Source organism: Oncorhynchus gorbuscha, unplaced genomic scaffold, assembly GCF_021184085.1.
Source record: "Oncorhynchus gorbuscha isolate QuinsamMale2020 ecotype Even-year unplaced genomic scaffold, OgorEven_v1.0 Un_scaffold_590, whole genome shotgun sequence".
In the NCBI taxonomy this organism is placed as follows: Eukaryota; Metazoa; Chordata; class Actinopteri; order Salmoniformes; family Salmonidae; genus Oncorhynchus; species Oncorhynchus gorbuscha.
In genome coordinates this window covers 47,501-60,000 of record NW_025745426.1, presented here as the reverse complement: position 1 = coordinate 60,000, position 12,500 = coordinate 47,501, and the positions used below count along the sequence as shown (strand labels likewise).

The 12,500-nt window shown below is 47.2% G+C and overlaps 1 protein-coding gene across 1 annotated transcript in view; it reads left to right on the top strand.

Moving 5' to 3' along the window:
• Positions 1–12,500, top strand: part of LOC124018911 (formin-like protein 2) — a gene marked incomplete at its 5' end in the record, with an annotated part of 24,188 nt that overhangs the window by 5,896 nt on the left and 5,792 nt on the right. The window contains 8 exons of the mRNA XM_046334240.1: positions 327–428; positions 546–880; positions 1,116–1,141; positions 2,612–2,788; positions 3,158–3,178; positions 7,817–7,941; positions 10,599–10,801; positions 11,098–11,332. Coding sequence (XP_046190196.1) covers positions 327–428; positions 546–880; positions 1,116–1,141; positions 2,612–2,788; positions 3,158–3,178; positions 7,817–7,941; positions 10,599–10,801; positions 11,098–11,332 — 1,224 coding nt within the window. The remainder of the gene's footprint in view (positions 1–326; positions 429–545; positions 881–1,115; positions 1,142–2,611; positions 2,789–3,157; positions 3,179–7,816; positions 7,942–10,598; positions 10,802–11,097; positions 11,333–12,500) is intronic.

Genomic DNA, 12,500 nt, shown 5'->3' with positions numbered 1-12,500 from the left:
TAAAATGGAGGACAGGCTCCTGGTAATGGCTGGAACCGAAAGAATGGAATAGTATCATGTGTCTGACACCATATACTTCCATGAATTCTGTTCCAGACATTATTATGAGCCGTCCTGCCATCACCAGCCTCCTCTGACACATGCAAATATGTGCAGGCACACACACACACACACACACACACACACACACACACACACATACACACACACACACACACACACACACACACACACACACACACACACACACACACACACACACACACACACACACACACACACACACACACACAGACTGCTGAGCGGATGTTTATGTTTCCTTGCAGATGACAGAGAGGCTCCTGGACACAGAGAACGAGGCCATGGCCAAGATAGTAGAGCTGGAGAAACAGCTGATGCAAACCAACAAGGAGCTGGACACCATACGGGTGAGGCAGATGCTAGGCTAGGCTATCACTAGCAACACTCAGCCATTTGGTGCTAGGCTAACTCTAGCACCTTCTCTCTATGCATGCTAAAGCTAGGCTAACTCTCTCTTATTCCAGGATGTGTATGCTAGTGCTAACAACCAGGTGCACACCCTGCGGAGGATCGTGCGTGAGAAGGACCAGACCATCCGCAGGCAAAGTCGACTGGAGCGCCATGCTCAGGAGAGTGGAGGGGGCACCTTGGTGTTGCAGGGAGGGGGCACCTTACACCCCGCGAGGGGCGAGGGGGACGGAGGGGTGGGTGACTTGTCCTCCACCTCTCTGACCCTGGGCATGACCCTCTCCCCCAGTCCGGAGACAGTGGGCTATGGCTTGTCAGGGGCGGGACTAGGGATGATGCCAGCCCCTCCCCTCCCCACCACCTCCACCAATGCCAGGGATGCCAGGGAACAGTGAGTGTTAGTTATGACCTATCATATTGCTCCGTTGTTCATGTAATTGATGTAATAGTTGTAATCGGCCTTCTCTATCCTGGTTGGTTAATTCTCTGTCTTCTCTCTCCTGGTTGGTTAATTCTCTGTCTTCTCTCTCCTGGTTGGTTAATTCTCTGTCTTCTCTATCCTGGTTGGTTAATTCTCTGTCTTCTCTCCTGGTTGGTTAATTCTCTGTCTTCTCTCTCCTGGTTAGTGAACTTCTCTGGGATATGTGGGACGGTAGAGTCCCACCTCGCCAACAGCCAATGAAATTACAGGGCGCCAAATTCAAAACAACAGAAATCCCATAATTAAAATTCCTCAAACATACAAGTATTTTACACCATTTTAAAGATAAACAGTGTCCGATTTCAAATAGGCTTTACGGCGAAAGCACACCAAACGATTATGTTAGGTCAGCGCCTAGTCACAGAAAACCATACAGGCATTTTCTAGCCAAGGAGAGGGCTCACAAAAATCAGAAATAGCGATTAAATTAATCACTAACCTTTGATGATCTTCATCAGGTGGCACTCACAGGACTTCATGTTACACAATAAATGTGTGTTTTGTTCAACAAAGTTAATTTTTATGTCCAAAACCTAATTTGAAATTGGTGTGTTATGGTCAGAAATGCATTGTCTCAAACAAACGTCCGGTGAATGTGCAGAGAGCCACGTCAAATTACAGAAATACTCATAAATAAACTTTAATAAAAGATACAAGTTTTATACATGGAAATATAGATAAACTTCTCCTTAATGCAACCGCTGTGTCAGATATCAAAAAGGCTTTACGGCAAAAGCACACCTTGCTATTTATGTTAGGTCAGCGCCTAGTCACAGAAAAACATCCATCCATTTTCCAAAGAAGGAGAGGTGTCAGAAAAGTCAGAAATAGCGTTATAAATATTCACTTACCTTTGACGATCTTGATCGGAATGCACTCCCAGGAATCCCAGTTCCACAATAAATGTTTGTTTTGTTCGATAAAGTCCATAATTTAGGTCCAAATACCTCATTTTTGTTTGCGCGTTGAGCCCAGTAATCCAAATGCATAATGGGCGATCACTTGTTCAGACGAAATGTCAAAAAAGTTCTATTACAGTTCGTAGAAACATGTCAAACGATGTATAGAATCAATCTTTAGGATGTTTTTAACATAAATCTTCAATAATGTTCCAGCCCGGAGAATTCCTTTGTCTTTTAGAAATGCAATGGTATGCAGCTACGTCTCACGTGCGCACGCGTGATCAGCTCATGGCACTCTGCAAGACACCTGGCTCAAACAGCTCTCTTTCTCTCCCCCTTCACAGTAGAAGCCTCAAACAAGGTTCTAAAGACTGTTGATATCTAGTGGAAGCCTTCGGAAGTGCAATATGACCCCATAGACACTGTATATTCAATAGGCAATGACTTGAAAATTACAAACCTCAGATTTCCCACTTCCTGGTTGGATTTTTTCTCAGGTTTTTGCCTGCCATATGAGTTCTGTTATACTCACAGACATCATTCAAACAGTTTTAGAAACTTGTTTTCTATCCAAATCTATTAATTATATGCATATTCTAGCTTTTGGGCCTGAGTAGTTTACTCTGGGCACCTTTTCATCCAAGCTACTCAATACTGCCCCCAGTCCCAAAGAAGTTCATTCTCTGTCTTCTCTTGCCTGGTTGGTTAATTCTCTGTCTTCTCTCTTCTTCCTCTGTAGTGTCAAACGGGCCCTACCCTGCTCCTACTCCACCTCCTCCTCCCCCACCTCCCCCTCCTCCCCCCTTATGTTCCATGGAGTCCTCCGGTCCTCTGCCTCCCCCTCCTCCCCCATGCGCCCCTCCACTCCCCGGCTGTGGTGGATCACCCACTGTCATCTTTAACTCCGGCCTGGCAGGTAAGGCTGTGTGTGTGTGTGTGTGTGTGTGTGTGTGTGTGTGTGTGTGTGTGTGTGTGTGTGTGTGTGTGTGTGTGTGTGTGTGTGTGTGTGTGTGTGTGTGTGTGTTGTTTGAGCTGTGTGCCGCATGTATCAAAGAGAGATTTAAGAAGTGTACTTCTATAGTTATATAAGGATCTCCTGGTGTGAATACTAGGGATCTGCCTCCCTTTTCGCTGGAGTTGATTCTGATTGGAGTATTCTGAACTACCACTTTTTAAACTGCCTGAGTTCTCTCTCTCTCTCTAGTTCTCTGTCTCTGATTCTAACGTTCTCTCTCTTGTTCTAATTCAATATTCTCTCGGGTTCTCTCCTCTGTTCTGCTCTCAGAGGGGTCACTCAAGCTGTTCTGTAGGTTCCCTCTGATCATACGCTTAGTACCTGTCTCACACCTCTCCTCAGTTCCTGTCTCACACCTCTCATTAGTACCTGTCTCACTCCTCTCCTTAGTACCTGTCTCACACCTCTCTCCTCAGTTCCTGTCTCACATCTCTCCTTAGTACCTGTCTCACACCTCTCCTTAGTACCTGTCTCACACCTCTCCATAGTACCTGTCTCACGCCTCTCTCCTCAGTACCTGTCTCACATCTCTCCTTAGTACCTGTCTCACACCTCTCCTTATTGCCTGTCTCACATCTCTCCTTAATGCCTGTCTCACATCTCTCCTTAGTACCTGTCTCACACTTCTCCTTAGTACCTGTCTCACATCTCTCCTTAGTACCTGTCTCACATCTCTCCTTAGTACCTGTCTCACACCTCTCCTTACTGTCTGTCTCACATCTCTCCTTAGTACCTGTCTCAGCCCTCTCCTCAGTACTTGTCTCACGCCTCTCTCCTCAGTACCTGTTTCACATCTCTCCTTAGTATCTCTCACACCTCTCCTTAGTACCTGTCTCACACCTCTCCTTAGTACCTGTCTCACGCCTCTCTCCGTAGTACCTGTCTCACACCTCTCCTTAGTACTTGTCTCATACCTGTCTGTTCCATACATCTCTCATAATGGTACACCTCCTCAGTACCTCTCTCATACCTGTGTTATTCTGTGTCGTGTGGTGAGGTGATGTCTTGTCATGTGATCATGTTGTGTGATTATGTGATGAGGTGATGTCTTGTCATGTGATCATGTTGTGTGATTATGTGATGAGTTGATGTCTTGTCATGTGATCATGTTGTGTGATTATGTGATGAGGTGATGTCTTGTCATGTGATCATGTTGTGTGATTATGTGATGAGGTGATGTCTTGTCATGTGATCATGTTGTGTGATTATGTGGTGAGGTGATGTCTTGTCATGTGATTATGTGATGAGGTGATGTCTTGTCATGTGATCATGTTGTGTGATTATGTGATGAGGTGATGTCTTGTCATGTGATCATGTTGTGTGATTATGTGGTGAGGTGATGTCTTGTCATGTGATTATGTGATGAGGTGATGTCTTGTCATGTGATCATGTTGTGTGATTATGTGATGAGGTGATGTCTTGTCATGTGATTATGTGATGAGGTGATGTCTTGTCATGTGATTATGTGGTGAGGTGATGTCTTGTCATGTGATCATGTTGTGTTCACATTTTACTTTGCTGCTGCTGATGCTTCTCCTTCTCTTTCTCTTCCTCCTCTTTCTCTCTTTCTTCTGTTTCCTCCTCCTCCTCTCTCTCTTCCTCCTCCTTCTCTCTCCCTTCCATGCCGTCCTCCTCTTTCTCTCTCTCTTCCTTACATTTCCTCCTCCTTCTGCTCCTTCTTCCTCCTTCTCTCTCTCTTCCTTCCTTTCCCTCCTCTTTCTCTCTTCCTTCCATTCCCTCCTCTTCCTCTCTCTCTTCCTTCCATTCCCTCCTTCTTCTCTCTCTCTTCCTTCCATTCCCTCCTCTTCCTCTCTCTCTTCCTTCCATTCCCTCCTTCTTCTCTCTCTCTTCCTTCCATTCCCTCCTCTTCCTCTCTCTCTTCCTTCCATTCCCTCCTTCTTCTCTCTCTCTTCCTTCCATTCCCTCCTCTTCCTCTCTCTCTTCCTTCCATTCCCTCCTTCTTCTCTCTCTCTTCCTTCCATTCCCTCCTCTTCCTCTCTCTCTTCCTTCCATTCCCTCCTTCTTCTCTCTCTCTCCTTCCATTCCCTCCTCTTCCTCTCTCTCTTCCTTCCATTCCCTCCTTCTTCTCTCTCTCTTCCTTCCATTCCCTCCTCTTCCTCTCTCTCTTCCTTCCATTCCCTCCTTCTCTCTCTCTTCCTTCCATTCCCTCCTCTTCCTCTCTCTCTTCCTTCCATTCCCTCCTTCTTCTCTCTCTCTTCCTTCCATTCCCTCCTCTTCCTCTCTCTCTTCCTTCCATTCCCTCCTTCTTCTCTCTCTTCCTTCCATTCCCTCCTCCTCCTCTCTCTTCCATTCCCTCCTCCTCCTCTCTCTTCCTTCCATTCCCTCCTCCTCCTCTCTTCCTTCCATTCCCTCCTCCTTCTTCTCTCTCTTCCTTCCATTCCCTCCTCCTCCTCTCTCCTTCCATTCCCTCCTCCTTCTCTCTCTTCCTTCCATTCCCTCCTCTTCCTCTCTCTCTTCCTTCCATTCCCTCCTCCTCCTCTCTCTCTTTCCTTCCGTTCCCTCCTCCTTCTCTCTATCTCTTCCTTCCATTCCCTCCTCCTCCTCTCTCTTCCTTCCGTTCCTCCTACTCCTCCTTCCGTTCCTTCCTCCTCCTTCTCTCTTCCTTCCATTCCCCCTCCTTCCGTTCCCTCCTCCTCCTCTCTCCTTCCATTCCCTCCTCCTCCTCTCTCACTTCCTTCCATTCCCTCCTCCTCCTTCTGCTCCTTCCTCCTCCTCCTCTCCTTCCATTCCTTCCTCCTCCTTCTCTCTTCCTTCCATTCCCTCCTCCTCCTCCTGCTCCTTACTCCTCCTCTCTCCTTCCATTCCCTCCTCCTCCTCTCTCACTTCCTTCCGTTCCCTCCTCCTCCTCTCTCCTTCCATTCCCTCCTCCTCCTCTCTCCTTCCTTTCCCTCCTCTTTCTCTCTTCCTTCCATTCCCTCCTCTTCCTCTCTCTCTTCCTTCCATTCCCTCCTTCTTCTCTCTCTCTTCCTTCCATTCCCTCCTCTTCCTCTCTCTCTTCCTTCCATTCCCTCCTTCTTCTCTCTCTCTTCCTTCCATTCCCTCCTCCTCTTCTCTCTCTCTTCCTTCCATTCCCTCCTTCTTCTCTCTCTTTCCTTCCATTCCCTCCTCTTCCTCTCTCTCTTCCTTCCATTCCCTCCTTCTTCTCTCTCTCTCCTTCCATTCCCTCCTCTTCCTCTCTCTCTTCCTTCCATTCCCTCCTTCTTCTCTCTCTCTTCCTTCCATTCCCTCCTCTTCCTCTCTCTCTTCCTTCCATTCCCTCCTTCTTCTCTCTCTCTTCCTTCCATTCCCTCCTCTTCCTCTCTCTCTTCCTTCCATTCCCTCCTTCTCTCTCTCTTCCTTCCATTCCCTCCTCTTCCTCTCTCTCTTCCTTCCATTCCCTCCTTCTTCTCTCTCTCTTCCTTCCATTCCCTCCTCTTCCTCTCTCTCTTCCTTCCATTCCCTCCTTCTTCTCTCTCTCTTCCTTCCATTCCCTCCTCCTCCTCTCTCCTTCCATTCCCTCCTCCTCCTCTCTCTTCCTTCCATTCCCTCCTCCTCCTCTCTTCCTTCCATTCCCTCCTTCTTCTCTCTCTCTTCCTTCCATTCCCTCCTCCTCCTCTCTCCTTCCATTCCCTCCTCCTTCTCTCTCTTCCTTCCATTCCCTCCTCTTCCTCTCTCTCTTCCTTCCATTCCCTCCTCCTCCTCTCTCTCTTCCTTCCGTTCCCTCCTCCTTCTCTCTATCTCTTCCTTCCATTCCCTCCTCCTCCTCTCTCTTCCTTCCGTTCCCTCCTACTCCTCCTTCCGTTCCTTCCTCCTCCTTCTCTCTTCCTTCCATTCCCCCCCCTCCTTCCGTTCCCTCCTCCTCCTCTCTCCTTCCATTCCCTCCTCCTCCTCTCTCACTTCCTTCCATTCCCTCCTCCTCCTTCTGCTCCTTCCTCCTCCTCTCTCCTTCCATTCCTTCCTCCTCCTTCTCTCTTCCTTCCATTCCCTCCTCCTCCTCCTGCTCCTTACTCCTCCTCTCTCCTTCCATTCCCTCCTCCTCCTCTCTCACTTCCTTCCGTTCCCTCCTCCTCCTCTCTCCTTCCATTCCCTCCTCCTCCTCTCTCCTTCCATTCCCTCCTCCTCCTCTCTCCTTCCATTCCCTCCTTCTTCTCTCTCTCTTCCTTCCGTTCCCTCCTCCTCCTCTCTTCCTTCCATTCCCTCCTCCTCCTCTCTCCTTCCATTCCCTCCTCCTCCTCTCTCCTTCCATTCCCTCCTCCTCCTCTCTCCTTCCATTCCCTCCTCCTCCTCTCTCCTTCCATTCCCTCCTTCTTCTCTCTCTCTTCCTTCCATTCCCTCCTCCTCCTCTCTCCTTCCATTCCCTCCTGCTTCTCTCTCTCTTCCTTCCATTCCCTCCTGCTTCTCTCTCTCTTCCTTCCATTCCCTCCTCCTCCTCTCTCCTTCCATTCCCTCCTCCTCCTCTCTCCTTCCATTCCCTCCTGCTTCTCTCTCTCTTCCTTCCATTCCCTCCTCCTCCTCTCTCCTTCCATTCCCTCCTCCTCCTCTCTCCTTCCATTCCCTCCTCCTCCTCTCTCCTTCCATTCCCTCCTGCTTCTCTCTCTCTTCCTTCCGTTCCCTCCTCCTCCTCTCTCCTTCCATTCCCTCCTCCTCCTCTCTCACTTCCTTCCATTCCCTCCTCCTCCTGCTCCTTCCTCATCCTCTCTCCTTCCATTCCTTCCTCCTCCTTCTCTCTTCCTTCCATTCCCTCCTCCTCCTCTCTCCTTCTCATTCCCTCCTCCTCCTCTCTCCTTCCATTCCCTCCTCCTCCTCTCTCCTTCCATTCCCTCCTCCTCCTCTCTCCTTCCATTCCCTCCTCCTCCTCTCTCCTTCCATTCCCTCCTCCTCCTCTCTCCTTCCATTCCCTCCTCCTCCTCCTTCTCTGTCTCTTTTTAGCTGTGAAGATTAAGAAGCCTATCCAGACTAAGTTCCGTATGCCAGTGTTTAACTGGGTGGCCCTAAAACCAAGTCAGATCAACGGAACTGTCTTCAACGACATAGACGATGAAAGGATCCTCCAGGTACAAACACACACACACACACACACACACACACACACACACACACACACACACACACACACACACACACACACACACACACACACACACACACACACACACACACACACACACACACACACACACACACACACGCATTTGCCTCAGTACAATGTGTGCAACATACACTACATGACCAAACGTATGTGGACACCTGCTCGTTGAACATCTCATTCCAAAATTAATATGGAGTTGGTCCCCATTTGCTGCTATAACAACCTCCACTCTTCTGGGAAGGCTTTCCACTAGATGTTGGAACATTGCTGCTATAACAGCCTCCACTCTTCTGGGAAGGCTTTCCACTAGATGTTGGAACATTGCTGCTATAACAGCCTCCACTCTTCTGGGAAGGCTTTCAACTAGATGTTGGAACATTGCTGCTATAACAGCCTCCACTCTTCTGGGAAGGCTTTCAACTAGATGTTGGAACATTGCTGTGGGGACTTGTTTCCATTCAGCCACAAGAGCATTAGTGAGGTCGGGCACTATTAGTGCACGGGGGCATTGTTATGCTGAAACAGGAAAGGGCCGTCCCCAAACTGTTGCCACAAAGTTGGAAGCACAGAATAGTCTAGAATATCATTGTATGCTGTAGCGTTAAGATTTCCCTTCACTGGAACTAGGGGGTCTAGCCCAAACTTTTTATTTTATTTTTATTTCACCTTTATTTAACCAGGTAGGCTAGTTGAGAACAAGTTCTCATTTGCAACTGCGACCTGGCCAAGATAAAGCATAGCAGTGTGAACAGACAACACAGAGTTACACATGGAGTAAACAATTAACAAGTCAATAACACAGTAGAGAAAAAAGGGGAGTCTATATACATTGTGTGCAAAAGGAATGAGGGGGTAGGCGAATAATTACAATTTTGCAGATTAACACTGGAGTGATAAATGATCAGATGGTCATGTACAGGTAGAGATATTGGTGTGCAAAAGAGCAGAAAAGTAAATAAATAAAAACAGTATGGGGATGAGGTAGGTGAAAATGGGTGGGCTATTTACCAATAGACTATGTACAGCTGCAGCGATCAGTTAGCTGCTCAGATAGCAGATGTTTGAAGTTGGTGAGGGAGATAAAAGTCTCCAACTTCAGCGATTTTTGCAATTCGTTCCAGTCACAGGCAGCAGAGTACTGGAACGAAAGGCGGCCAAATGAGGTGTTGGCTTTAGGGATGATCAGTGAGATACACCTGCTGGAGCGCGTGCTACGGATGGGTGTTGCCATCGTGACCAGTGAACTGAGATAAGGCGGAGCTTTATCTAGCATGGACTTGTAGATGACCTGGAGCCAGTGGATCTGGCGACGAATATGTAGCGAGGGCCAGCCGACTAGAGCATACAAGTCGCAGTGGAGGGTGGTAAAAGGTGCTTTAGTGACAAAACAAATGGCACTGTGATAAACTGCATCCAGTTTGCTGAGTAGACTGTTGGAAGCAATTTTGTAGATGACATCGCCAAAGTCGAGGATCGGTCGGATAGTCTGTTTTACTAGGGTAAGTTTGGCGGCGTGAGTGAAGGAGGCTTTGTTGCGGAATAGAAAGCCGACTCTTGATTTGATTTTCGATTGGAGATGTTTGACATGAGTCTGGAAGGAGAGTTTACAGTCTAGCCAGACACCTAGGTACTTATAGATGTCCACATATTCAAGGTCGGAACCATCCAGGGTGGTGATGCTGGTCAGGCGTGCGGGTGCAGGCAGCGAACGGTTGAAAAGCATGCATTTGGTTTTACTAGCGTTTAAGAGCAGTTGGAGGCCACGGAAGGAGTGTTGTATGGCATTGAAGCTCGTTTGGAGATTAGATAGCACAGTGTCCAATGACGGGCCGAAAGTATATAGAATGGTGTCGTCTGCGTAGAGGTGGATCAGGGAATCGCCCGCAGCAAGACCAACATCATTGATATATACAGAGAAAATAGTCGGCCCGAGAATTGAACCCTGTGGCACCCCCATAGAGACTGCCAGAGGACCGGACAGATTTGACACACTGAACTCTGTCTGCAAAGTAATTGGTGAACCAGGCAAGGCAGTCATCCGAAAAAACGAGGCTACTGAGTCTGCCGATAAGAATCTGGTGATTGACAGAATCGAAACCATGAAAAACAGCCCCAGAATATTATTCCTCCTCCACCAAACTATGCATTGGGGTAGGTAGCGTTCTCCTGGCATCCGCCAAACCCAGACTGCAAGATGGTGAAGCGTGATTCATCACTCCAGAGAATGCGTTTCCACTGATCTGCCACCACTTGGTGGTCCCGTTCTGTGAGCTTGTGTGGCCTACCACTTTGTGGCTGAGCCGTTGTTGCTCCTAGACGTTTCCACTTCACAATAACATCACTTACAGACACCGGGGCAGCTCTAGCAGGGTAGAAATTTGACGAACTGAGTTGTTGGAAAGGTGGCATCTTATGATGGTGCCATGTTGAACATCACTGAGCTCTTCAGTAAGGCCATTCTACTGACAATGTTTGTCTATAGAGATTGCATAGATGTGTGCTAAATTTTATACACCCGTCAACAATGGGTGTGGCTGAAATAGACAAATCCACTCATTTGAAGGTGTGTCAACATACTTTTGTATATATAGTGTATGTGTGTGTGTTCTCTGTCCTCTCCAGGAGCTGAATGTGGAGGAGTTTGAGGAGATGTTTAAGACCAAGGCCCAGGGGCCAGCGGTGGATGTAACTCTGAGCAGGCATAAGGCCCCTCAGAAGGGTCCCAACAGGGTGTCTCTGCTGGAGGCTAACAGAGCCAAGAACCTGGCCATCACCCTCCGCAAGGCTGGCCAGGGGCCCGAACTCATCTGTCGGGCCATCCAGACGTAAGTCACCTCGAACATCTGACCTTTAACTTCTAGACTATATATTACTAATATTATAGCTCTCTGTCTCCCCCTCTTTCTCTCTCTCTCCATTTCTCTGTCTCTCTCTCCTACTCTTTCTCTCCCCCTCTCTCCCCTCTCCCCCCTCTCTCTGTCTCTCTCTCCTACTCTTTCTCTCCCCCTCTCTCTTCCCTCTCCCCCTCTCTCTGTCTCTCTCTATGTAAGGTGTAAGTGCTTGATGTATCTGAAGTGTATAATGTGTGTACTGGTATATAAACTGTGTGTGTTCTTTATAGGTTTGACATGCGTACTGTGCGTGTGGACTTTGTGGAGTGTCTGATGCGTTTCCTCCCCACTGAGGGCGAGGTGAAGATGCTACGGCAGTACGAGAGGGACAGAAAGCCTGTGGACACACTGAGTGATGAGGACCGCTTCATGTTGCAGTTCAGCCGCATAGAGAGACTGGCCCAACGCATGTCCATCATCACCTTCATGGGCAACTTCCAGGACAACATACAGATGCTCACACCGGTAGACACACACACACACACACACACACACACACACACACACACACACACACACACACACACACACACACACACACACACACACACACACACACACACACACACACACACACACACACACACACACACACACACACACACATATATGTATTACTATACTTGTGATGACTTTTTGAGGACCAACAATTGATTCCCATTAAAAGTCCTATTTTCCCTAACCGTAACCCCAAACCTAACCCTAAACCTAACCCCTAATTCTAACCCCTAACCTCTAATTCTAACCCTAAACCTAACCTCTAATTCTAACCCTAAACCTAACTTCTAATTCTAACCCTAAACCTAACCTCTAATTCTAACCCTAAACCTAACCTCTAATTCTAACCCTAAACCTAACCCCTAATTCTAATTCTAACCCTAAACCTAACCCCTAATTCTAACCCCAAACCTAACCTCTAATTCTAACCCTAAACCTAACTTCTAATTCTAACCCTAAACCTAACCTCTAATTCTAACCCTAACCTCTAATTCTAACCCTAAACCTAACCTCTAATTCTAACCCTAAACCGAACCTCTAATTCTAACACTAAACCTAACATCTAATTCTAACCCTAACCTATAATTCTAACCCTAAACCTAACCTCTAATTCTAACCCTAAACCGAACCTCTAATTCTAACACTAAACCTAACCTCTAATTCTAACCCTAACCTCTAATTCTAACCCTAAACCTAACCTCTAATTCTAACCCTAAACCGAACCTCTAATTCTAACACTAAACCTAACATCTAATTCTAACCCTAAACCAAACCTCTAATTCTAACCCTAACCTCTAATTCTAAACCTAACTTCTAATTCTAACCCTAAACCTAACCTCTAATTCTAACCCTAAACCTAACCTCTAATTCTAACCCTAAACCTAATCTCTAATTCTAACCCAAAACCTAACCTCTCATTCTAACCCTTACCTCTAATTCTAACCCTAAACCTAACCTCTAATTCTAACCCTAAACCAAACCTCTAATTCTAACCCTAAACCTAACCTCTAATTCTAACCCTAAACCGAACCTCTAATTCTAACCCTAACCTCTAATTCTAACCCTAAACCTAACCTCTAATTCTAACCCTGAACCTAACCTCTAATTTTAACCCTAACCTCTAATTCTAACCCTA